General features: G+C 46.9%; 2 protein-coding genes and 1 long non-coding RNA gene across 5 annotated transcripts in view; 2 read left to right on the top strand and 1 right to left on the bottom strand.

The window, feature by feature from the left end:
* The window catches only part of svep1 (sushi, von Willebrand factor type A, EGF and pentraxin domain containing 1), a 417,550-nt gene extending 412,211 nt beyond the window's left edge, over positions 1-5,339 (top strand). For all 3 annotated transcript variants that reach the window (XM_072517335.1, XM_072517337.1, XM_072517336.1), the window contains one exon: positions 4,641-5,339. In XM_072517335.1, coding sequence (XP_072373436.1) covers positions 4,641-4,674 — 34 coding nt within the window. In that variant the 3' untranslated portion in view covers positions 4,675-5,339. The remainder of the gene's footprint in view (positions 1-4,640) is intronic.
* The window catches only part of LOC140429851 (uncharacterized), a 78,103-nt gene extending 71,556 nt beyond the window's left edge, over positions 1-6,547 (bottom strand). The window contains exon 1 of the long non-coding RNA XR_011949220.1: positions 6,458-6,547. This is a non-coding gene — a long non-coding RNA (uncharacterized lncRNA). The remainder of the gene's footprint in view (positions 1-6,457) is intronic.
* A 452-nt stretch (positions 6,548-6,999) lies between these two features.
* Positions 7,000-26,519, top strand: LOC140429849 (thioredoxin 1-like). The gene is made up of 5 exons (XM_072517338.1): positions 7,000-7,156; positions 8,876-8,980; positions 14,224-14,283; positions 22,878-22,943; positions 26,311-26,519. Exons 1-5 carry the CDS (start codon positions 7,133-7,135, stop codon positions 26,380-26,382), a joined length of 327 nt encoding a protein of 108 aa, XP_072373439.1. The 5' UTR covers positions 7,000-7,132; the 3' UTR covers positions 26,383-26,519.
* Positions 26,520-27,173: the final 654 nt, after the last annotated feature.

Genomic DNA, 27,173 nt, shown 5'->3' on the forward strand with positions numbered 1-27,173 from the left:
AATTCTGCTTTATGTTCCTGCAGGACTGCCCTAACTTGTTTGTCTGCACTAATGGCTCGAGGGTCGAACCAGAAGTCTCCTACTGAGCTAATCCTATTTACGTATTCTCCGACTGTGAGCGTGGCGGGGGCTCGTGCTGCCTTTGCCATTTTCCAAACACACTTGTTAACTGGGTCAAAAGAAAGGTTATGGGAGATCATGAAATCGATCCCAAGGATATGTTCTGCTGTCTGAGGCAGATCAACTAAAACTACGGGGTGCTTGGTTGCGATGTTCCCTATTTGTATTGCTACAGGGGCTGTGATGTGTCCCTGTTGTAAATGGCCTGTAAAGCCGCTGAGTGTGATGGTGTCTGTTGCGGGCCACGTGTCTCACTGAAACATCGTGGAGGAATTGAGTGTGATGCGGGACCCTGCTGTGTCCCAAAGAAATTCTACGGGTTGTCCCCAGACTTTGCCTGCTACTACCGGTCTACCGGACTTGTCCCAAACGGTGTTGCAGACCCAAGTTGGGGAGCCCGAACACCATCAGTCAGTGCCATTCATGTCTGCATTCTCTGAACGGGCACTAACGCTTTGGATCGGCTTTGCCCTATTCCTGTTTAGGGTGCCTGTCTGCTGGCTTGTCTGCTGCTTCTGGGGCGCTTGACACTCTCGTGCAAAGTGTCCTAACTGTCCACAATTATAAGATTCTTGAGGTTTTAGCTGGGATTGGCTGTTCCTGCCCTCATTTACCCATGCAGGGTTCTGGTGTGCTTTAACTGGGTTCATTTCAGTCGGTTGCTTTCATGTTCGTTAATGCACAGCGGGGCAAGATAAAGAACGATAAGATCTTACGGTGGAGGATCGAGCTCTCCACCTACAACTATGAGATCTTGTATCGTCCCGGGAAGCTAAACAAGCCTCCTGATGCCCTATCCCGCGGCACATGTGCCAACACACAAGTGGACCGCCTCCGGGCCCTCCACGAGGACCTCTACCAGCCGAGGGTCACTCGATTCTTCCATTTCATTAAGACCCGCAACCTGCCCTACTCCATCGAGGAGGTCAGGACCGCCACCAGGAATTGCCAAATCTGCGCGGAGTGCAAACCGCCCTTCTACAGGCCAGAGAAAGCGCACCTGATAAAGGCTTCCCGTCCCTTTGAATGCCTCAGTATGGTCTTCAAAGGGCCCCTCCCCTCCACCGACCGCAAAATGTACTTCCTGAACGTGATTGACGAGTACTCCCGGTTCCCATTCGCCATCCCCTGCCCCGACATGACCGCAGCCACCGTCATAAAAGCCCTCCATAGTATCTTCACGCTGTTTGGTTTCCCCGCCTACATACACAGTGATAGGGGGTCCTCCTTCATGAGCGACGAACTGCGTCAATTCCTGCTCAGCAAGGACATTGCCTCGAGCTGGACGACCAGTTACAACCCCCGGGGAAACGGGCAGATGGAGAGGGAGAACGGAACGGTCTGGAAGACCGTTCTACTGGCCCTATTGTCCATGAATCTCCCAGTCTCCCGCTGGCAAGACATCCTCCCGGATGCTCTCCACTCCATCCGATCACTGCTGTGTACCACGACCAACCAAACCCCTCACGAATGTCTCCTGGTCTTCCCTAGGATGTCCTCCTCTGGCATCTAGCTCCCAACCTGGCTGGCAGTTCCTGGACCCATCCTGCTCCGCAAACACGTGCGGGCGCACAAGTCCGACCAATTAGTCGAGAGGGTCCACCTCCTTCACGCTAACGCTCAATACGCCTATGTGGCGTACCCCGACGGCCGACAGGATATGGTCTCCCTACGGCCCGCTGGATCCCCACCCACACCTCCACCACCGACCCCACCCACACCTCCACCACCGACCCCACCCTCCCTCCCACTGGCGCACCCCACAGCCGCCCTCTTCCCAGGTGGATGGGTCCTTCCACTGGATCCATCTAGGGTGATGAAGCTGCTGAAGAAACCAAAGTCATGCTCCTGGAGCCACGGATGCCCGAGCCGGCACTTGCATCACCGCCGAAGCTACGACGATCGCAGAGGACAACCAGGCCCCCGATCGACTTAATTCTGACTGTAAATAATTATTGTAACTAGTTGCGACATGTAACAAGGCAAAACACTGTGCGAATGTACACCAGGTACCACCATAACCTCAACCTCTACCACTTTATAACGCGAGACCACCCCCCCCCCCCCCCCCCCCCCGCTGGACTCTTGGACATTGGTGTGGGAGGTACCTGAGACTGCTATTTCATTGGTGAAGCCTGCCTGCCTGCTGGTTCCACCCAGTAAGGCGGAGTATAAGAGCCAGTGCCTCCTCAGCAGCTGCATTCTGTACCTGCGCTGCTGGGAAAAACATCTTGTGCAATAAAGCCTTCAATTGTCTCCAATCTCGCTTCAGGACTTATTGATCGAGCATCACCCACCCAATGTGATTAAATACTATTGTGAAAACTATTGCGAGCATTTCTGGAAATACGAGTTTAAAATCTGAAAAGGTAGCAAGCAGAATTCTCAGTTGACCAGAAAAGAAACTGGGATGAGCCACATAAATACTGTGGCTATAAGAGCAGGTCAGTGGTTGGGGATTCTGTGGCAAGTAACTCAACTCCTGGTGCCCTATCTACCTGTCCACTATCTACAAGGCACAAATTAGAAATGTGATGGAATACTCCCCACTTGCTGTGATGAGTGCAGCACCAATAACACTCAGGAACTTTCATGCCTTCCAAGACAAAGCAGCCCACATGGTTGGCACCCCATCTTACACATTTATACCCTCCAGATGGCAGCCATCTACAAGATGCACTGCAACAACTCACCAAGGCTCCTTAAACAGCACCTTCCATGCCAACGACCACTACCATTTGGAAGGACAAGGGCAGCAATTGCATGGGAACACCACATAGGAAGTCCTCCTCCAAGTCACAAACAATACTGATTTGGGAGTATATTTTTTTTAATTTAAAGTGCCCAATTTTTTTTTTTAAATTAAGGGGCAATTTAGTGTGGCCAATTCTGCACATCCTTTTGGGTTGTGGGAGTGAGACCCACACAGATACGGGGAGAATGCAAACTCCACAGGAACAGTGACCTGGGGTTGGGATAGAACCTGGGTCCTCAGCGCCGTGAGGCAGCAGTGCTAACCACTGCACCACCATGCCGCCCAGAACTGTTCCTTCAATGTCACTGAGTCAAAATGCTGGAACTCCCACTCTAACAGCACTGTGGGTGTACCTACACCACATGGACTGTAGCAGATGGGCTTCTGTTTGTTGCAATTTGATGTGCAAAGATTTATTTTAGCAGCTCGGTAGCATAGTGGTTAGCACTGTGGCTTCAGAGCACCAGGGTCCCAGGTTCGATTCCTTGCTGGGTCGCTGCCTGTGCAGAGTCAGCGCGTTCTCCCCGTGTCTGCGTGGGTTTCCTCCGGGAGCTCCGGTTTCCTCCCACAGTCCAAAGATGTGGCTAGATGGGTTGGCCACGCTAAATTGCCCTTAGTGTCAAAAAAAGATGAGGAGGGGTTATTGGGTTAAGGGGATAGGGTGGAAGTGAAGGCTTAAGTGGGTCGGTGCAGACTCGATGGGCCGAATGGCCTCCTTCTGCACTGTATGTTCTATGTTCTACGTGAAGATCAAGAAGGTAGCTCTCCATCACTTTCTCAAGAGCAATTAAGGATGGGCTACAAATGTTGGCCTCCCCAGTGAGGCTTCCATTCCATTAATGAATAAAAAATGTTCCCGTTGCTGAAATGTAATGCAAAAATATTCAAATATTGCTTTAGTTTGAATTAAAGGCACACTTACCTGATGTGTTACAGCCAATGAAATATTTTTGAAGTGTATTTACTGTTGCAATTTAGGAATTGTGGCAGCCATTTTGCATCCAGCACAATCCCACCATCAGCAATGTGATAACCAGATAATCTTTTACTTATATTGGTTGAGGGTATAAATATTTGCCAGGACACTAGGAAGAACATTCCTACTCTCCTTTGAAAGAACAGCTCTGGAATTTTTTATGTCCAGTGAGAAGTCAGACAGGGCCTTGAGTTTAACATCTCAACCGAAAGACAACACTTCCAACAGTGCAGCACTCCCAGTAGACAATGGGAGCATGAACCTAGATGTTGTGCTTACGTCTCCAGAGTGGGACTTGAACCCAGATCCTTCTGACTTGGAGAACAAGATCACTAACCCCCTAAGACACAGCGGACAATAACAATGTATAGTTGTAGGGTGGCATGTGGCGCAGTGGTTAGCACTGGGACTATGGCGCTGAGGACCCGGGTTCGAATCACGGTCCGTGTGTAATTTGCACATTCTCCCCGTGTCTGCGTGGGTTTCGCCCCCACAGCCCAAAGATATGCAGGTTAGGTGGATTGAATCACAGAATCATAGAATTTACAGTGCAGAAGGAGGCCATTTAGCCCATCGAGTCTGCACCAGCTCTCGGAAAGAGCGCCCTACTACGGCCCACGCCACCACCCTATCCGCGCAACCCAGTAACCCCACCTAACCCTTTTGGCCACGCTAAATTGAACCTTAATTGGGAAAAAAATAATTGAGTACTCTCAGTTTATATTTTAAAAAGTGTATAGTTGTAACGTATCATATACCTAAACTAACACTTTGCTCTTTTCATTTCAGGAGAAGAAAGTCTTCCTATTTCTCCCTCTCCTAAATAATGTCACTACTCACAAAGACCCTCAAGTATCTGCATTAATGAAACTGCTGGGGATGACAGCACTACAATGGCATTTAGCTACACTTGTACTTCATTGTATCGTTTGAAATCCTGATATATTTTGATACAAATCTGTAAAACAAAGCTGTATTTTTTCATATGCAAAATGTTTTTTTGAAAGAAATACTGTATAATGTTATGGGGGCATCTTTGACAAATCATAGATTTGCATTTTTACACATTCAGCGGCATTGATTAAGCTAAAGGTCAAATGGATTAACTTTAGGAAGTTGTAAAATTTTCAATCATGATTTGTAATTTTTTTTTTTTAAAGACAGATGTGTTTTGCCCCAGTCCAGCCTTGGTGACAGCAAGTAGCACTCACCCACTTACTGATAGGCAAAAAGGTTTTTGTTACTCAAGCTGATTCAGGAGGACGTGAGAGTCAAGATAATTTAAAAACACGCTCCACCAAAATGCTCCATACTCGCTCCATTTGATTTGATATCAAGGAACTCCAGACCATAGAGATAACTTTGCAAGTAGCTAATTTTAATTTTACATAATGTGTATATATAGATTCAGTAAGCGAAATAAATCCTGTAAGAATATCTTCTTTCATCTTTCACATGATTATACAAATAAAATCAATAACAGGTAAATGCTGTGGTTATATGTTTTGTTTTTCTCCTGATAACACAACTATCAAGTTTCTTTCTGTAATAACTTATCATCTTTAATGCAACAAAAATGGCACAAGTGCTTCACAGGATTGTTCCCACATGAAAATCTGACCCTGAGCTGCATAAGCAGGTATTAGCACAGTTGACCCAAAACCTCAGTCAAACAGGTAGGGATTAAGGAGAGAGACTCCCCACGGTGCAGAAGAAGGCCATTCAGCCCACCGAGTCTGCACTGACCCTCCCAGAGAGCCCCCCACCTAGGCCCACTCCTGAGGTTTAGGAGAGGAATTCCGCTCTGGAATAGGATCTAGACAGTTGAAGGCACAGCCACCAATGGCAGAGCAAGGAGAATGAGAATGGAAGAAACGGTCACCTCAAACTGCAGAGACCAGCTTCATTCAGCCATTTGTCCAGTCTGGGACCAGTAAACCATTCCCATCTGTTATGGGTCATTTTACTTTTCTGTCTCTTTAGTTTATGCATCATATTTAAACTGTTGCTTCAATTAATCTTATTTTAATTTTTTTTACTTTAATTTTTCCAATTAAGGGGCAATTTAGCTTGGCCAACCTACCTATCCTGCACATCTTTGGGTTGTGGGGGTCAGACCCATGCAGACACAAGGTACAAATGTGCAAACATGGACAGTAACCTGGGGTCAGGATCCTCGGTGCCATGAGGCAGCAGTGCTAACCATTGGGCCACCCTTACTTCAATGATTTTGATCACTTTGGATAATCTGTGTCTCCAGGATCACCTCCTACAGCACTCCGACTGCAGATGGTGAAAATCTCTTTCTGAGCCCACAGGATAAAGTTTCCCTTATTAGTGAGAAGACACAATTGACTGTGGGAATTGATGGTTCAAACAGATTCCCTAAAATCCAACAAGGCGTAACACATATCAATGCCAAACAAAATTCACACTAGTTTAAGGCCTTGTGCCATTGGTCTTATTAAGATTCACCGTTTATTATCTACCATCACTTTAATTTTCACAAACCTATTTTGACACAATAGGGCCACTTAAGAAAGATTTAATTCATATTGTGCTGAGGCTGCATGACTCAGCTAAAGTTACACTTTTTTAAAACTCACTCAATGGCGATGTACTGTCAATTATGTCAGGATGTGACAGAGGGGAACTTGCAGACACTGGTCTTCCATGTACCTCAGGCCTCTTTCTTCTCAGAGACCTTGCAGGTTCGGACTGTTGAGGCTTGGAGAGTTGTGTTAACGGTCACATCCTGTCACATAAATCAGCGAACGAATGCCAACCAGATAGGCCAGGAATAAGGATTAAGGATAGAAATTGAGGAGCTTCAAAAATACCTCAATAAAATGTTTATTAAAAAAAAGAAATTTGTTACCAAGACAATTTTTGGGGGGTCGAAACTCACCAATTTCATAATCTTCTTACTTGGGGGAAACTATTGAGTCGCACTACTTTTTTTTTCAAAAACTATACTTTATTCATAAAATCTATCATAAACATTACAGAACATTTTGAACTGTCTTAACTGTACATTTCCATCAGAGTTACACATTCCCTTGACTTTCTTCCATTCAATTTTGATAATATTACACACATATCGCTCTTTACGTTACAATTCCTTCTTACTGCAGCTTTCTCACACCAATAAAACCAACTTCCTGTTCTTCATATGACTCAACCCGGTTTGTGCTCCTCCTCTCAGTATAACTTGCAGAGGTCCTGAACTGCTGGCGTTGTTTTCCGCATCAGCAGACAGAGGAGTTAAAACACCAGACAGAATGGTCTGCTTAATCGAAAATGAGGTAAGCTTGGAGCCAATTATTCCTTCTCAAATTATTATTTTGTGTGTGGGATTTCACCATGTTTGTTTCTGTAAATAATCTTCACTTCCTGATTCATGAGCAATCTGCTTTGTCATGCTGATAAAGCGAGTCCAAGTGTACGATCCCGAAACCCTTTAAAGCGGCCACTTTAATTGTAGGCGTTTAGCCCAATTGTTAAAGTAATGAGAATAGTTTGTCTGAATCTACTGATCAGTAACGGGGAAATGCCACTGAAATTGACCTCGGAATCAGCGTGCCCAGTCGGCAGGCAGTGCGTTCAACAAAGATCTCTTTCAACATCTGATCGTGACGTTCGGCTGTTAACTCTCGTTTGATTTCAAACATCTTGGTGACCCCCTAATCCACCCACCCAAAAAACTGTTCCTGAGACCCTGAGGCGGAATAATTAATTCTGCAACGGCCTCGACAATGAGTTTAAACTCCGTTCAGAAAGCTATAACTTTGTTTAATGGACTGAAATGCTGGAAGATGATTTTACTAATTCCACAAATATAGGCCAGGGAGGGTGACCGGGGTCGGGGTGGGGACATAGAGGCGGGAGGTTTGCTGGAACATTGATCAGAGACACCGCTGTCCAGAATCCGTCTTGTTAAAACCTCCAAAACAAGTCATGAATGTTCGAGTGGGGAAAAGCTCTCGCGTTGTCATTTAAATTTGAGCTGCCCTCTAATCCTAACCTCAAATTGAATTTGCAGGTTATTATATATTGAGAGCAAACTGGGAACAAATAGTTTAGCTGCAATTCCCAGTGCTTCGTTTTTTAATAAGTGCATAACAATTGCAATTCCTAGTTGGTTATTAAGAGACACTGACTCCAGTGAGGAGGTGAACATTTTTCTTTGCAATGATGTTGATTGTTTAGAGCAGGAAAAATGCTGCCTTTTCCCCACATGAGTGGGTCCTTTTTATAAGGTTAAAGCGGCGCCTTGTGAAGGCACCCGCGCAGTCTCTCTGGAATTATTGTTAATCTAGTCCAATAATTTTTTTATGGTATTTCCGGCTGCGACTCCGAACCTTTTTTACATACTGGTAATTTGGAGCGCAAAGCAAGTTTATTTCCATATATAAACAAATTACTGCGGCTGCTGGAATCTGAAACCAAAAGAGAAAATGCTGGAAAATTTCAGCAGGTCTGGCAGGGAGAGAAAAAAGTTAATGTTTCGAGTCCAGGTGACCCTTTTTTGTTAAAGTTTATTTCAGTTTCACGTATTAACTTTTTATACTTCTCTACAACTTCCGACTCTTGTGAAGTGAGTCATTGCAAACAAATGCCCGTTGATTTGTACAGCCTACTTCCTACATGTTTTGGTATCTTCATGCTGCAATGCTGACTGGGAAAAGGGTTGTGGCTCAGGGTGGATTTGGGTGTGGGTGAGCTAGTATGTTCTGCCCACTTGTGGTGTTCCTAGAAATGGAATGGAGTCTGGTCTTGGGCTGTTCCGCTGGGAAAACTTGTCTCTTTTTTTAATTTTTACCCATGGAGACTGACTTTCTAAGGGCTGCTGAAACCCTGAGGAGACCTGACCTGTAGGCTGGGGAGAAGCTTTATATACAGGCCACCCCCTCAATAACACTACACCAGACTCCAATTCTCTCCTTTTACAGAGAGAAACTGTGTATTTTAATCTAATTAATGACATGACATTTTAATGAGTAAAATATTTTCTAATTTTTCAGGAAGATTTTGAGGCTAAGCTGAAGCAGGCTGGAGGCCAGTTAGTTGTGCTTGACTTTTTCGCCGAATGGTGTGGACCTTGTAAAACTATCGCACCAACATTTGAGGTGAGTACTTGGTAAGTGATCTTTGGCGCAAATGTGACCCACCCCAAATATCAGTTCCTGAATGATCACTCTGCTTCATCTAACCATTTTGTCCACAGTCTTCTAGCAGTCCAGGATTGACTCCAAACAGCCTTGCAATTTTGTAGCCCCTATAGACTTAAAATAGTTGCCAAGATATTTTGACCGCACAGCTGCTTTGTGTTTTAGATGTTTTCAAGGCATTTTTGAGGTAAATAAGAATGGGATACATAAAGGTTAAGTTTGAAGAATGGGATGAAAGAGGGTTAACTCTGTACTGGAGGGGATGGAGCTGGTAGGCAGTCACAAACCCAGCCATGCTCAACTAGTAAGCAGAATTCTCCCAAAGCACAGACTTCTAAGTTCTTTGCAACCCTCATTGAGACCCTACACTGAACCACTGAAAAACTCTTAGCTTGTAGGTGGTAACTATTTGTTGGGACTTACCTCATTATATATGGCAGTATTTTTCAAATTTCAAATTTATTTTCCGAGGACCCACTTTAGCCAACTAGTCGACCTTCATTACCCACGCTGACCAACCTTTGCGATGCACGCCACATTTGCTTACCTTTAATGCGAAAGGAGAGCCTGCTTGGTCCTCCTGATCTCACTTCAATCCGGTTCACAGGAAGAGTGGGCAATGTACATCTCGGGTGCAGACTTCAGTGCCACCTTCACCTTTGTGAGATGGAGGGCAGCACAGCTCAGTGGTTAGCACTGCTGCCTCGCGTCGCTGAGGTCCCAGGCTCGATCCCGGCCCTGGATCACTGTCCATGTGGTGATAGCACATTCTCCCCATGTTTGCGGGGGTTTTGCCCCCAGAACCCAAAGATGTGCAGGGTAGGTGGATTGGCCACGCAAAATTGCCGCTTAATTGGAAAAAAAATGAATTGGGTACTCTAAATTTATTTAAAAAAATCTTTGAGATGGAAAATCCGACCCCTCATGTAGGTTGTCGTGAAGGGAATCAACAAAAAAATGTATTTAGCACTGGATAATCCCAGGCGGATGCTACTTCAGAATGCTGACAGCTTCGCAGGCTTTTGGCATGCTTTTCATGTGCTATCACAGGTCAGGTACAGCAGCATAGTGTTTTTTCACTTGGAGTCAGCTGTAAGTTTTTTAAAATATAAATGTAAGAAAACCCAATTCATTTTTTCCAATTCAGGGGCAACGTATAGAATTTACAGTGCCGAAGGAGGCCATCGAGTCAGCACTAACCCTTGGAAAGAGCACCCTACCTAAGCCCATACCTCCACCCTATCCCCACACCTCCACCTTATCCGCATAACCCCACCTAATCTTTGTTTGACACTTGAGAGCAATTCTTAGCATAGCCAATCTAGTTTAGAATCATAGAATTTACTGTGCAGAAGGAGGCCGTTCGCCCCATCGATTCTGCACCGGCTCTTTGGAAGACCACCCTACCTAATCCCACACCCCCACCCTATCCCCGTAACCCGACCCAACACCACTAAGGGCAATTTTGGACACCTAAGGGCAATTTATTTCCCTTGTTTTATGGGTGATTCTTTGGAGGAAATTGATGTACTGTGAGGGTATAAGATTCCTCGCATGAATAATGTCTGGTAAATAAAATACTGGGCAGAAGCCAGGCAAGGGATCATCGTCGGACTCAAAAGTTCCTCGTGCCTCAGCAGAGGGGAAAATGGCGGAGGCTCACTTCCAACGGTTACAGGGCAGCAAGGTGGTGCAGTGGTTAGCACTGTTGCCTCCTGGCACCAAGAGGAACCGGGCTCGATCCCGGCCCTGGGTCATTGCCCGTGTGGAATTTTCACATTCTCCTAAGTCTGCGTAGGTCTCACCCGCACAACCCAAAGATTGTGCAGGGTAGGTGGATCGGCCACACAAAAATGTCCCTTAATTGGGACACAAGAAGAACTCTGCACTTTAAATTTCTTTTCTTTTTATAAAAAAAAAAAGGATAACTTTGAACACTGGTTTGTAAATGTGTATTTTGCAATTTGATACGAGGAGAAAGGTCCAGTCTTGCTGTTGACATGCAAACAAAAGACTTCACACACACTTGGAACCCTGAGAAGAGCCCCTTTTCCTGAATCAAGATCCTATGTAGAAGGATTTTTCAAAGTATGGGTTGCAACTAATCGGTGGATGTCGGAGTGATTCGTCGCAGTGTTCTGGATCACCGGACAAGCGACCATGGCGTAGGTGGTCACGTATTTGGTGGTTCCCACATGAGGTAGCGCTATTTGGCTCCTAGCACCCACTTAGGCAGACAAACGATGAAGGAAAAAGCAACAGAAGTGAGGGATGCGAGACCCTCTCCACCGGGGCATGTCTGCTTCTTACCGGACCAAGAAGTACTTTTGGGCGGGAAGCAGCAACAAACCGACTAGGTGATCTTCCAAGTGTAGCTGAAAGCGCGATGGCGTCGGGCTCCTAGGCAGCACTTCTGGCACAGTGGTCGATGGACCAATTGGTCAAATTATTACTGCAATAATTTCAGAAACAGATTATTGAAACATCGGAAGATCTTGCCAGGGTAACTGACCTGATACAGGGGGCAGTTGAAAGGATGGAACAAAGGCTAGAAACCCAAAGAGCATAGCTTCAAGGAGTCTGTGGCTGACCAAGAGGATCAGCTCGTCTTGTTGGAGGTGGAGATCACCTTTGGTAGTGGAGTCAGAAGGAGCTATAGAACATAGAACATAGAAAAATACAGCACAGAACAGGCCCTTCAGCCCACGATGTTGTGCCGAACTTTTGTCCTCGATTAATCATAGATTATCATAGCATTTACAGTGCAGAAGGAGGCCATTTGGCCCATTGAGTCTGCACCGGCTCTTGGAAAGAGCACCCTACCCAAGGTCAACACCTCCACACAACACTAAGGGCAATTTATCATGGCCAATCCACCTAACCTGCACATCTTTGGACTGTGGGAGGAAACCGGAGCACCCGGAGGAAACCCACGCACACACTGGGAGGATGTGCAGACTCCGCACAGACAGTGGCCCAGCGGGGAATCGAACCTGGGACCCTGGAGCTGTGAAGCAATTGTGCTATCCACAATGCTACCGTGCTGCTATGCGAGGAGGTAGATGAGATAGAGAACCGGGATACGCCAAAATCTCCGTATATTAGGGCTGCAGGAAGGGATCGAGGGTTACAGGCCACTGATACGTTGCGTGTGTATACTGAAGAGCTTAATGGGGGAAAAGGCCTATGATTCCCCCCCCCCCACCCCACCACCGAGGTGGACTGAGTGCACAAAGCACTGTGGAAGAAGCCAAAGGCCAATGAGCCGCCGAGAGCAATGGTGGTATGTCTACGCAGATTCCTGGATAAGAAAATTCTGCGTTGGGCGAGGCCGACAAAAGAGCACCTGGGAGTGGAATGTGGTCCGAGTCCAGCCAAATTGGGGCACAAACATGGAAAAGTGAAGGGGCAGATTTAATGGGGTCAAGGCGGCTCTAGACCAGGAAGGCATGAAATCAAGGGGAATTTTATTCAACTCTACTGTGGATCATGTACTAAAACTAAGCTTTACATGGATGCTCCGGAGGAAGCGAGGTTGATGCTTCTTTGCCTTTTTCTTTTCCTCTTCCTTTATCGTTCTCTCCTATTTTATGTTGGGGATCTTTGTTCTGGGTTTGAGCTCATATATGGGGGGTTAAAAGATGGAAAGGTAGGGTTATGATCTGTTGGATGCACGGGGACTGGGTAGGTGGGGGCCACCATACTAGAGGGGAGGCTAGCAAACGGAAGAGATGTGGGGGACAAAATGGAGAGAGGGGAACATGGTTTTAGTTTTCTTTGGCTTAAATTTTGGGGGTGGACTAATAGCACTTACATGGCACATGGCGCCTGACGTCACGTGTACATGTAGGGGATGTGAGATGCTCACTTTGCCACTTGTGGCCAGAAGACTGCAATACTGTCTTACTTCCTTAATTAAAAGGCGGGGAGGTCGCCATTCTCATAATCCAGTAGTGGCCGTTGGGCGCTTTTCCGGTGATCCGGAACACTGCGATGAATCACTCCGACATCCACCGATTAGTTGCAACCCACAGTTTGAAAAATCCTTCTACATAGGATCTTGATTCAGGAAAAGGGGCTCTTCTCAGGGTTCCAAGTGTGTGTGAAGTCTTTTGTTTGCATGTCAACAGCAAGACTGGACCTTTCTCCTCGTATCAAATTGCAAAATACACATTTACAAACCAGTGTTCAAAGTCATCCTCGCATCTAATATCAGCAGGATTCTTAACAATGTGTTTTATCCACCTGACTATCCTTTTTTTAAAAAAAAAAAAAATTGAGTATCCAATTTAGCGTGGCCAATTCACCTACCCTGCACATCTTTGGGTTGTGGGGCGAAACCCACGCAAACACTGGGAGACTGTGCAAACTCCACATGCACAGTGACCCAGATCCGGGATCGAACCTGGGACCTCGGCACTGTGAGGCAGCAGTGCTAACCACTGCGCCGCCGTGCTGCCCGTCCACCTGACTATCCTTGATGACTAACCGAATAATACTATTGTCAACACCAAAAATACTGTATTTATTGGGGAAAGGGGGCATGTGGACATGGCAGTGAATGGAGCACTTGTTAAATAAACTAATTAAGCCTTTTTTCAGACCAATTTTAACTAGCTAAGCAAGAGATGGCAGCATTTCTGCTAGTTCAGTCGGTGTAGCTTTCAAGGAGAAAAGTCTTGCTTGACCATTTTTTTTTTAAGGTGCATAATGCAGCAGATGTAATTTATTGGCTGCCTTCCCAAAAGGTCTTTCATAAATTGTCCCATAATACACTAACTAATAAGACACGGCAGAGTTAGTGGACAAGGAATGGAATGGATAAGAAACTGGTTTCTAACTTCCTTCCCAAATCAATAGATTAATGAATAAAGTCAGTGCTCATTTTGGTGTGCAAGTAACAGAACAGAAAATTAACTGGCTTCAAAACCAAAGAACGCAGGAATGAAAAGGGAAGAAAGTGCCATGGCTTAAGGACAGTGCTGGAACCAATCTTCACACGTTTATATAAAGGATTTCAATTTTGGAGTCCCCATGAGGTGGTGGTGAGTCACCACCTTGAACTGCTGCAGTCCACATCATGTATGTACAATTGCGAAGGGAGTTCTGGTTTTTGACCCAGTGAAGGAACAGCAATATCGGGGTGTGGTAATTTGGAACACTATATTAACTGGATCATTTACTGTCTTTTCTCCTCCCAGGAGTTTGCAAAAAAATATACTAATGTGATCTTCTACAAAGTGGATGTGGATGCTGCTGGGGTAAGTTGGATATTTTTTTTTTTAACTAACAATTTTTAATGAGGTATTTTTGGCATAGCAAAGAACCACAGTACAAAAAAACAATAAGAGTACAAAGAACAGTAATCAAAAAACAGCCACCGACATCCGTCCCTCCAAGGCCTGCCTATTTAACCCCTGACTCTATACTACCCTTGGCCCCCCCCCCCCCCCCCCACACTGACAATTAATTCCGCGCAAAGAAGTCAAAGAATGGTTGCCACCTCCGGGCAAACCCTGACACCGACCCTCTCGAGGCAAATTTGATCTTTTCCAGGCCAAGAAAGCTCGCCATGTTGGTTAACCAGGCCTCTGACTTCGGAGGCCTAGACTCCCTCCAAGCCAGTAGTATTCGTCGCCGGGCTACCAGGAGGAAAAGGCCAGAACATCCGCCTCTCCCTCCTCCTGAACACCCAGGTCCTCCAACACCCCAAAGATCGCTACCCTGGGACTCATTTCCATCCTTTTTTTAAATATATATATATATATATTTCATTAAAGTTTTTCGATCAAACAAAAATTTCCCATTTTACAACTTTGTAATAATATATACATTGATCGTTTTTTAAGAAAATAATATACTAACTAACGGTAACTGCCAACAACAAAATAAGAAACAACAGAAATAATAACTAAGATAGTAACTTTGTGACAAATATAAATAACTAATATATAAACACACGCACACAACTCCTGAAGACCCAAATGAGCCCCCCCCCCCCCTGGTCTGCTGCTGCTGCCTTTCCTATTTTCCCTTATCGCTCTGCAAGATAGTCGAGGAACGGTTGCCACCGCCCGGTGAACCCCTGAGCTGAACCTCTTAATGCATATTTTATCCGCTCCAGTTTTATAAACCCTGCCATGTCGTTGATCCAGGCCTCCACACCCGGGGGCTTAGCTTCTTTCCACATAAGTAGAACCCTTTGCCGGGCTACTAGGGATGCAAAGGCCAACACGTCGGCCTCTCGCCTCCTGCACTCCCGGCTCATCTGCAACCCCAAATATAGCCAACCCCCAGCTTGGTTTGACCCGGACCCCCACCACCTTCGAGATCACTTTTGCCACACCCACCCAGAACCCATGCAATACCGAACATGACCAAAACATGTGGGTGTGGTTCGCCGGGCGTCCCGCGCATCTCCCGCACCTATCTTCCACTCCAAAAAACCTAGTCAGCCTAGCTCCCGTCATATGCGCCCTGTGTAGAACATTGAATTGTATCAGGCTGAGCCTGGCACACGAGGACGAGAGTTTACCCTACTTAGGGCATCTGCCCACAGCCCCCCCCTCAATCTCTTCCCCCAGCACCTCCTCCCATTTTCCCTTCAGCTCCTCTACCATCATCTCCCCCTTGTCTCTCATTTCCCTATATATATCTGACATCCTACCATCACCCACCCATGCCCCCGATATCACTCTGTCCTGAATCTCTTGCGCCGGGAGCTGCGGAAATTCTCTCACCTGTTGCCTCACAAATGCCCTCACTTGCATTAATCGAAATGTATTCCCAGGTGGCAACCCATATTTTTCTGTCCATGCTCCCAGACTTGCGAACGTCCTGTCTAAAAACAAGTCCTTCAATTTTGCAATTCCCGCTCGCTGCCAAGATTTAAATCCCCCATCTATCCTTCCCGGGGCGAACCTATGGTTGTTCCTTATCGGGGACCACACTGAGGCACCCGTCACTCTCTTATGTCTTCTCCACTGCCCCCAAATTTTCAGAGTTGCCACCACCACTGGGTTTGTGGTGTATTTTTTCGGGGAGAAAGTCAACGGTGCCGTCGCCAGTGCTTTTAAGCTAGTTCCCCTACAGGACGCCATCTCCAGTCTTTTCCACGGCGCTCCTTCCCCTTCCCTCATCCACTTGCATATCATTGACATGTTGGCGGACCAATAATAATCACTTAGACGCGGCAGTGCCAGTCCCCCTCTGTCCCTACTGCGCTGCAGGAACCCCCTCTTTACTCTTGGGGTCTTTCCAGCCCACACAAAGCTCAAAATACTCTTGTCCACCTTCTTAAAAAAGGCCTTTGTAATCAGTACAAGGAGGCACTGGAACACAAAAAGAAACCTTGGAAGGACCACCATTTTAACCGCCTGCACCTGCCCGCCAATGACTGGGGCGCCATGTCCCACCTCCTAAATCGTTGCCTGTTTGTAATCACACTTGCCACCGGGGCCCTGTACAGGAGCTGAACCCATCTAATGAACCCCTCTCCAAATCCAAATCTCCTCCGTACTTCCCACAGGTAGTCCCACTCTACTCTATCAAATGCTTTCTCTGCATCCATCGCCACCACTATCTCCGCCTCCCCCTCCGGTGGGAGCATCATCATCACCCCCAACAGCCTCCGTATGTTAGCATTCAATTGCCTCCCTTTAACAAACCCTGTTTGATCATCATGCACCACCCCAGGGACAAGGTCCTCTATCCTCGTCGCCATCACCTTGGCCAAAAGCTTGGCATCTACGTTCAAGAGGGAAATAGGCCTGTATGACCCGCACTGCAGTGGGTCTTTGTCTCTTTTCAGGATCAGCGATATCGTCGCCTCCGACATCGTCGGGGGTAGTGTCCCCTTTTCCCTAGCCTCATTAAAGGTTCTCGTCAGGAGTGGGGCCAGCAGGTCCACTTATTTCCTATAGAACTCCACCGGGAACCCATCCGGTCCCGGGGCCTTCCCTGCCTGCATGTTCCCAATTCCTTTTACCACCTCAATCTGCGCTCCCAGTCCAGTCATCTCCTGTTCCTCAACCTTCGGGAACTCCAGCTGGTCTAGGAAACGCATCATTCCCTCTTTCCCTTCCGGGGGTTGAGCCTTATATAGCCTCTCGTAAAATACCTTAGACACCCCGTTCACCCTCTCTGCTCCCCGTTCCATCTTTCCCTCCTCGTCTCTAACCCCTCCGATCTCTCTCGCCGCCCCCCCCCCCCTCTTCCTAAGTTGTTGGGCTAGCAGCCGGCTCGCCTTCTCTCCATATTCATACTGCACTCCCTGTGCCTTCCTCCATTGTGCCTCCGCCTTACCTGTGGTCAACGAGTCAAAGTCCATGTGCAATCTCCGTCTTTCCCTGTATAACCCTTCATCTGGAGCCTCCGCATATTGCATATCCACCCTCAATCTCCCCCAACAATCTCTCCCTTTGTTTACCCTCTTGTTTCCCCTTATGGGCCCTTATGGAGATCAGCTCCCCTCTAACCACCGCCTTCAGCGCCACCCAGACCACTCCCACCTGGACCTCTCCGTCATCATTGATCTCTAGGTACATTTTCAATACATCCCCTCACCCTTACACATACCCCCTCGTCCGCCAACAGTCCCATATCTAATCTCCAGAGTGGGCGCTGCTCCTTTTCCTCTCCTACTTCCAGATCTACCCAATGTGGGGCATGATCTGAAATGGCTATAGCCGAATACTCCGTTCCTGCCACCTTCGGGATCAGCGCCCTTCCCAGGACAAAGAAGTCTATCCGGGAGTACACTTTGTGGACATGGGAGAAGAAGGAAAACTCTTTACTCCTTGGTCTGGTAAATCTCCAGGGATCCACTCCTCCCATCTGCTCCATAAAGCCCTTAAGCACCTTGGCCGCTGCCGGCCTCCTCCCGGTCCTAGATCTGGACCGGTCCAGCACCGTGTTGAAGTCCCGTTTCCTCCCCCCCCCCCCCCCCCCCGCCCATTACCAACTTTCCCGTCTCCAGGTCCGGGATGCGCCCGAGCATACGCTTCATAAAGTTCGCATCATCCCAGTTCGGGGCAGATACGTTCCCAGCACCACCGCCTCACCTTGCAATCTGCCACTCACCATCACGTACCTACCACCACTGTGGTCTTCGCCTCAAACAGTACCCGTTTCCCCACCAGTATTGCCACCCCTCTATTTTTCGCATCCAAGCCCGAGTGGAATACCTGTCCCACCCATCCTTTTCTTAATCTTACCTGATCCGCCAGTTTTAGGTGCGTCTCCTGAAGCATGACCACGTCTGCCTTTAGTTTCTTTAGGTGCACAAATACCCTCGCCCTCTTAATCGGCCCATTCAACCCTCTTGCGTTCCACGTGATCAACCGGGTTGGGGGGCTCTTTACCCCCCCCCCCCCCCCCCCCTCCTCGACTAGCCATCCCCATTTTTAGACCAGCTCCTCACCCGGTTCCCACGCACCCGCTTATCCCCCGGACGGTGCCCTCCCATCCCATCCCGTAACAGCTCCCCCTTCCCCTTGGCAGCAGCAACCCAGTTAGCCCCCCCCCCCCCCCCCCCCCGCTAGATCCCGCTCTAACTTACTTGCTCCCCCCAAATTGCTTCCGGAAGTCAACAAACTCTGGCTGACCTCAGCTTCCCCCGTTATGTGAGGCCCCCTCCTTCCTGCGCCCCCTTTTCCCGCCACAATTTCCATAGCGCGGGAACAAAGCCCGCGCTTCCCCCTCAGCCCTGCGCCTGATGGCGCAGCTCCCTCTCTCCTTCCCCCTCCTCTTCCCCACTGGCGCCCACATTTCTTCGTGTGTCCCCCCCCTTCGAGGGGAAAGAAAATTTGCCCCCATCTGATTCACAGTCACTTGCCACCACCTCGCTACTTCATTTTAAACACTCATTCTCAAATCTAGTCCAACTTCTCCTCTTCAATAAATGTCCACGCCTCCTCTGCCGTCTCGAAGTAGTGGTGTTTACCCTGGTGTGTAACCCACAGTCTTGCCGGCTGCAACATTCCGAATTTCACTTTCCTCTTGTGGAGCACTGCCTTGGCCCGATTGAAACTCGCCCTCCTTCTCGCCACCTCCGCACTCCAATCCTGATACACGCGGATCACCGCGTTCTCCCACCTGCTGCTCCGTGTCTTTTTCGCCCATCTCCGGACCATCTCCCTGTCCTTGTAGCGTTGGAACCTCACCACTATTGCTCGAGGTATTTCTCCTGCCTTTGGTCTTCTCACGAGGACTCGGTACGCTCCCTCCACTTCCAGGGGGCCCGTCGGGGCCTCGGCTCCCATTAAGGTATGGAGCATCGTGCTCACATACGCCCCAACGTCCGCTCCCTCTGCCCCTTCGGGAAGACCCAAGATTCTTAAGTTCTTCCTCCTCGAGCTATTTTATAGGGCTTCCAGTCTCTCCATACACCTTATGCAGTGCCTCGTGCGTCTCCGTCTTCACCACCAAGCCCTGTATCTTGTCCTCGTTTTCGGCAGCTTTTGCCTTCACTCCATGGAGCTCCATCTCTTGGGTCTTCTGCGCCTCCTTTAACCCCTCAATCGCCTGCAGCATCGGCGCCAGCACCTCCTTCTTGAGCTCCTCCACACATCGCCGGAGGAGCTCCTGCTGTTCCAGGCCCCATACCAACTGGCCGCCCTCCGCCGCCATCTTGCTTCTCACTTCCCTTCTTTGCCGCTGCTCCAGAGGATCCTCCACAATCTGGTCGCTATTATCTCTTCTATCCATTCACATCCAGGGGGACTCCCTTCTATGTCGCCTCACAGTGGGTTTAGCCTTCGAAAATTGCCGTTGGGGCTCCCAATAAGAGCCCAAAAGTCCGTTATAACGGGAGGTGCCGAAACGTGCGACTTAGCTGGTCATCGCCGCACCCGGAAGTCGCTCATTTCCAACCTCGTCTTCATTACCCTGGACATGATATCCGCGAACCCCTGCCAATATCCCCAAGGTTTTGGGCATGCCCAGAACACATGGACATGGTTCGCTAGTCCACCTGCACATCTGACACACTTGTCTTCCACCCCAAAAAATCTACTCATCCGGGTCGCTGTCATGTGTGCCCGGTGCACCACCTTAAACTGGATCAAGCTGAGCCTTGCGCAGGTAGTGGTCGGGTTGACCCTGCTCAGCTCCTCGCCATCCTCCATCTCACCCCCCAGTTCCTCCTCCCACTTGTGCTTCAGCTCCTCTGTATGCGTCTCCTCCGCCTCTGTTAATTCTTTGTAGATGTCCGAGATTCTCCCGTCCCCTGGACACTACCCTATCTTGAATCCCTCTTCGTGGCAGGACTGGGAAGGATGGTACCTGCCTGCGCAGAGTCCCGCACCTGTAGATATCTGAAATCATTCCCTGCTGCCAACCCAAACTTCTCCAGCGCCCCTAAGCTAGGAAAGCTCCCCGGAGTGAACCGATGATTTTTGTTGCATATTGGGGACCAAACCGACTCCCTCACTGCACCAGTTGATGCCGTTGCAAACGGCGAGCAGCGATTCTCCCAGCGGCCAGCCGTGATTCTCGCCGCGCCGGTTTGGGATGGGTGGGGAAGAATCGCGTCGGGGCAGCGTGGCGGGACATGCGCGGTGCCCCGGCGATTCTCCCACCCGGCGTGAATGGGGGGGGGGGAGAATTCCACCCCCTATCCCCGTAACCCCTCCTAACCTTTGCACACTTAAGGGCAATTTAGCATAGCCAATCCACCTAACCTGCACATCTTTGGACTGTGGGAGGAAACCTGAGCACCCGGAGGAAACCCCCCCCCCCCCCCTACACGGCGAGAACATGCAGACTCCGCACAGACAGTGTCCCAAGCCGGGAATCGAACCTGGAGCTGTGAAGCAACTGTGCTAACCGCTATGCTACCGTGCTGCCCCTAACATCGAGCCATATTCGATTTTTCCAAGGCTTCTGATCATGTTAGCAAACGAGAACATAACTGCACAAACTAGATCTGAATGAGTCTTCAGGGGTCAAAAATACCGAGGAATGGATATGAGTCACAAAGTGGCGCAGGATTCCTGTCCTGCGCCTGCCTTTGTTTTTTCTCCCTGGATGGAATATCGAATTGGATTGCTTACAAAAGATGTCTCTTCAGTGTCTGTCTGAAAAGAAAAAGATTTAGCTCTGCTCCTGTTTATCGATGATGGTGGTTCAATCAAGACCCATTGCCCTCTGAAACTCCCTTTGTCTAGCCAGCCATCAGCTCATTAAGGAGTCTGATGGCTTCTTTTGTCTGTCCTTCATCCTGCTGCAAAGTTGATCACCTGTGTCTGGAAGTTTGTTACATATTTATAGACTTGGATGGGTAATTAAAGTCCATATCGCAATAACAGGTTTATGCTTTGACTTGAGTGCTTTTGCAGCCAGTATGGATTCCAGCCAGGGTTTCATGAGGCAGTTTCTGTTCCTGGTCCATGTGCATCCCCTTGGCCTGCCTTCAGTACCACACTAGTCACCAAACGGCCTCCAGAATGGTTGGGTTTGTGAGGCTGAACGTCCGTCACTCTTTAACTGCAGTGAGGGAAATGTTGCACTCATCAGGCCAAGCCACATGGGGCTCATGCACTGCTTCAAACATCTTTTGAAAGCGAGTAAGTGAAACTGGAGGGTCAGAGTTGATGGTGGAGGATCTGAGTTTTTTTTGTAGCCTATGAGGTTTGCAGTTGTTTCAGTCGGGGATTTAAACAAATCCATATTGTTTCCCCAGTTAAGCTGGAAGTAGTTTGCCAATATGGGTATTCTAGGTAGTGGATGAAGGGACTTCCCCCAAGCCCTTATACAAACACGATGATATCAGAGATGGGAAGCAACAGTGCAGAAAGGCACTGCTCCAAAAATGGGGATTTTATGATGACACCGGCAAGTCTAGAGTGAGGGCAATCCTATCCATTGGAGATCTAAATTATTCATGTGGATCATTATTCCAAAGAGAACTTTCCGTTAAAACCATTTTCATGGAGATGGGCTGTAGGAGAGTTAGGATGTATCCATTTTGTGTGATTTCGTTTTGCTCTGGCAAAATGGTCTGCATTTGGCTTTGAGGCAGCCAGCTTAGTCAGCAAAAGGTGTTGGACTAAGAACAGAGAGGACACTCAACACTGAGTGAAACCCTATGCTTGAACTGCACTCCCAATTTTGAGGCCTCATTTTAGAGGGTGGTTTAGCCAAAAGCAGATAGAAGGGTGCCCATTTATTTAAAACAAAAGAAGAAATAAAATGTTGTAGGACTATGTGGAATGTTGAGAATTGAAGTGAACTCTGGGGGCTGTGGCACATCTTTATACTGGTTCCAGAAATGAATGAACCTTCAAGATTAAGAGAGAACCCGGAGGGGGGCTTGTATTTGTTGCCCGTTCCTAACTGCCCTTGAACTGAGTGCCTTGCTAGCCCACATTGCGGATCATAATACTGGGCAAGTGTAATCTGGAGGAGAGGGAAATAAAAACTCATTTGCAAACTTCAACATTGGAAGAACCTAGTTGCACTCAACAAAAGCCTTGCAGAACCCAGGATAGTCCAAAACATTTCACAGCTACCTGTTGAGCACCCCTGTTGAAGTGCAGTCACTATCATAATGCACTATTATACGGTTGCCAATTTATACACCGCAATCAATGAGATGAATGACCAGATCATTGTCTATTTGTGGCATTGTTCAGGGACAAATGTTACCAACGCACTGGGATATGGGGTCTTTAGATCCATCTGAAAAGGCTGCACTCGCAAACAAATGAAGACTATTTAAATAATATGGGAAGTTGACCTAGTTCACATGGAGAAACTGCTAGGGCTAGGACAGATTTGATGCTTGGACTGTTTCTCTTTTTTTCTGTGCTGTAACCCTAATTGTATTCCTGTATTACTATTTTCCCCCATTTAGGAGGTAGCTGAAAAATGTAACGTTACGTCCATGCCAACATTTGTTTTCTTCAAGAATGGACAGCAGGTACAGTGATGGTATTGTAGGCTTGTACATTATGATGCATCCTCTCCAGTCTGAGGTCTGACCTTTCTCCTTTCACATAGAGCCATTGGGTAAATTAACAATTTGAGCCAGGATTGCTGTCTGCTTGGGGAATGTCATTCGCGAAGAGAACAGTGTCTCATTACTGCATCTTTGCTTCATGGTCCCTTCCAATGTTGGGAGCCCTGAATTTGTACATGGACTGCGATGATTTTGAAGTTTGAGGATGTTCTTTGAATGAAATATGCCATTAGACTCTGCTTTAAAGGGGAGTCTTTTTTGAAGAACAACACTGGAGGATCACCAGGTTGTCCTGGTGGGGGTGTAGTGTGAGCCGGTGTTTGCAGATTGTTAGGACCAGAACACTGGAAAATTGATATTCGGACAGAAAGCAGCAAATTGTGGCAGGTGGCACTTTTTCAGATCAGAGCATGGTTCAGAGTCTTGGCCTGTTTTTTTTTTTTTTTTCTTTCATTTTGCTTGTATATAAATGGCTTGGTGTATGGAGTATGATTTCAAAATTTGTCGATGATGCCAATCTTGGAATGCTGCCTACTGAGGATGTATATAACGGGACATTGGTAGTAGAATGGAAAGGCAAGTGCCAATATTTAGTAGAGCTGAGTGAGGTGATGCATTTTGGTGGGAGGAATGGGTGGAGGCAATATAAACTTAATGGCACAGTTCTGAATTGTGCAGAAACAAAATGACCTTTGGGCATTTTCATTTTATTCTTTCACGGAATGTGGCAATGTTTGCCCTTCCCTAACTGCCCTTGGTCTGGAGTCAGAAGTAGCGTAAACCAGGTAAGAATGGCAGGTTTCCTTCCCTAAAGAGCACGAGTGAACCAGATGGGTTTTTATGACAATCCAAATACAGACTGACTGTAATAGTGTAAAGGCAGAGAGGGGCAAGAGTTCCTGCAGTGTGTTCAGGACAATTCTCCAGCAATATGTTTCCAGTCAGAAAGGAGGCATTGGGACCAAAGATTGGCAGTAAAAATGGTAACTGAACAATGACCTACCTTCAAGAAGAGACATCGGGCACAGTCAAGGTGTGACCCACAAAGGAGATGGGTGGGGCAACCAAATCCATTATGTCGAGATAGAAGGAAAAGTGTACTTATCGACAGATGTCTGATGAACCAGGCTGAATGTAGAAGGTTCTGAGGGGAAGTGAGAAAGGAAATGAGACTGGCAGCTGACCTAGGGGAAATCTCAATCTTCTATAGGTCTATAAATAACACCGTGCGGAATCGGTGGTACAAGTGTGGCAAAAGCCATTGGGCCAAATAGGGGGACGCAAAATGGCGATTTCCATATGGAGGCAGGGGGCATGTCTGAGATATTAAATGAATAATTTGTAGCTGTCTTGGGAAGAAGATATTATCCAGGTCACAGTGAAAAGATTAATTAACCAGAAGGTTTAAATTTGATTGGAAGGAGGTATTCGGCTATCTATCTGGCACCAGTACCAGATGAGATGGATACTGAAGGAAGTGAATGGAACTTGCAGCAGCACTAACCATCAGTGATAGTCTTCCTGTAGTGGTGCCAGAGGGCTGGAGAATTCAAAATGTTACGCTCTTGTTCAACAAAAGCCCAGAAACTATAGGCCAGTCAGTTTGCTTCTGCTAACAATAATAATGGACAAATAACAGGTTAATTGAGGTAAGTTAGCAAAAGTTGTAAAGAAAAATCATGTCTGAATAAATTGAAGCTCCAGAGGGGGTTGATGGGGGTAATGCTGTTGATGTGGCGTACATGGCCTTACACACAACATTGGATGAAGTGCTGTAGTACAGACTTGAGAAAATTTAGCTCATGGAATAATAGGAACAGTAGGGATAATAGGAACAGTAGGAATGAAGATTGGAAATTGGCTGAGTGACTGGGAACAGTAGTGGGTAATGGATAACTTCACTTTATTTTTTTTTAATTGTTTCCAGCCAGGGTGATCTCCTCCATCCCCTGTGATGCCCACTGGGCATGGAAGGCCAACATTGGTATGGATAAGCATAATGAAGGTGGCAAGACCGGTTGGGAAATGTGGATAATGCAAGCATTCGGCATCCTGGGCTTTTTATTAACAGGGGACATAACCTCCTTGCTCTTGGATTCTATGTTGAATTTGTACAAGTAAGCTGGGCAAGGAAAAAATTCACAGAGCTGTACAAGATTATGACACGGTTAGATGGGGTAGATTTAGAGATGCAGGGGAAATGTAGGAAGAGCAAATGACCTGTGACTGCTGGTGAAAGCAGAAATTATCATTCATTTCAAATGGAGATTCGATGGTCAGCTAAGGAGCTACAGAATGGTGCAGGAGGGGCTACGGAACAGTGCAGGGGTGTGTGAATGACCTGCATTGCTCCAAGGAGAGCTGATATGAACACATTGAGCCGAATGGCTTCCTTCTGTACTGTAGATAGATAATCGTTCATAAACTGTTGATTCTCAAGAATTACTGTCACTGAGAAGAGCAAGGACAGTTACTGTCGGTGAGAACAGCAAGGACAAAAAGTTAGGGGGACGGACTGTTCCATGGGGTCAGAATGGGCTGAAGTGATGGGCTTCCCGGCATGTTTGTGGATCTTGAGAAGGTGGTGGAAGGGAGGGAAGCTGAAAGGAACAATTCCAGAGTAGGTTAGGTCAGCAACCGCCTTTTTTTAAAAAATAAATAAATAAATAAAAGGGGTGGTATTTGTTGGTTGCTTTATTATGTTTGGGGAACAGGGGAGGAGGAGTCAAAGTTGGTGTTGGGCTGCTGCTTGCAATCTCTTGCCCTCAACATTTAGCTCAATGGTATTGGATGGTAACTTGTCCCCTTTCTCCAAGAATATACATTTTGGTGATGATCTGGTTTCAGATCTTCACACCACCATGTCACATTCTGTTTTTGTTTCTTTACTTGTCTCATTACCATTTTCCTTTCATCATAACATCGTTCTCTTTGCCATTTTAATCGCTCCTGCCTTCCACCTAGCCTTTTTTTCTCCAGTTCCCCTTTTCCTACCTCTGAACTTGCTCAACTCCTCTTGCATCTCTAGTGTTTTTCAGTTCTGGTGAGAGGTCATAGACCCAAAAAATTACCGTCTCAATCCTTTGGGCTGAGTGGCTGATATTATTTGCATATATTGTGTGAAAGAGCCAAACTCTGCCCATAAATAGAAAATAGTCGCTACTAAGCTTCTCCTGAATTCAATATTGCATTTCCTTTATCCACAGAATAATGTGCATGTGTAACAGATGCAGGAGAATAGAATAGAATAAGAGTCTACTTTCTGTGCTGTAAAACCGTTGAGATTTATTTCACAGAACTTTTCGTTCACTCAACTTTGTCTTTTCAGGTCGGGATAATTATTGGAGGAGGACAAGAAAATGTGACCAAATTGGAGAAAATGATCAAAACACTTGAGTGATCTTTTGACGTCCAATTCTTAATGTCTCCAGTCAGTGAAAGGAGTAAAATGCAAATTTTAAGTGATAATTCCACATATCAAATGTGTGTGTATACATATATAGATATAAAACAATAAACGTGCTTCTCTAAAGATGATTCTTTTGTGTGAATTGTGAAATAATGACCACTGTTATATTGCCACAATTTTTAAGCTTTGGTTACCAGCCTTTCACTCACTGAGAAAGGGATGAGGGGAAAGAGACAGATTTCTGCTGCACGATTAAGGTTTGGAAATAACTAACAAGATTCAGATTTAATATTGCATGAATTAGCAGCAGAAAATCTTTGTCATGTGGGTTGTGTCAGCAACAACATCAACTCTTTAGCAGTGAAACATACACAATTCTGAATAAGGATGTATTGAACCAGAAAGAGAATGGCCTGTTGGGCTGAACATTTTTGTCCAGGCATAAAATGGGTGGCCGGGGTCCAGTGTGGTAGGTGTCCTGAATGGGCACACCCTGCATGTCCCATCATATTGGATCAGGCTGTTCTGCAGACGTACAGGGCTGCGCCCAAACAATTCAAGAAGCTCACTTATATTTGTATATGAATCCTCTGATCCTCGGACCTGTTGAGAACTTGGTCTGCTCCAGTGCCTGATTCACCACATGATTGATTACCCAACAATTCCTGGTGCAAGAAACCTATAGGAGTTCTAATTAAAGAACTCCTCCACTCTTGATAGTTTGCCCTGTCCCAAGTTCTACTACCCAGCTTTTGCACGGTATTAATCATGTTTGTTTTTCG

Source organism: Scyliorhinus torazame, chromosome 9 (genome assembly GCF_047496885.1).
Source record: "Scyliorhinus torazame isolate Kashiwa2021f chromosome 9, sScyTor2.1, whole genome shotgun sequence".
NCBI lineage: Eukaryota > Metazoa > Chordata > Chondrichthyes > Carcharhiniformes > Scyliorhinidae > Scyliorhinus > Scyliorhinus torazame.

What these genes read in the sequence shown, in the direction of transcription:
- LOC140429849 (XM_072517338.1), top strand. Translation starts at nt 7,133, where the DNA reads ATGGTCTGCTTAATCGAAAATGAG. An exon ending in TCTGCTTAATCGAAAATGAG is followed by an intron (nt 7,157 to 8,875) that starts GTAAGCTTGGAG and finishes CTAATTTTTCAG; the next exon opens with GAAGATTTTGAGGCTAAGCT. An exon ending in TCTTCAAGAATGGACAGCAG is followed by an intron (nt 22,944 to 26,310) that starts GTACAGTGATGG and finishes TTGTCTTTTCAG; the next exon opens with GTCGGGATAATTATTGGAGG.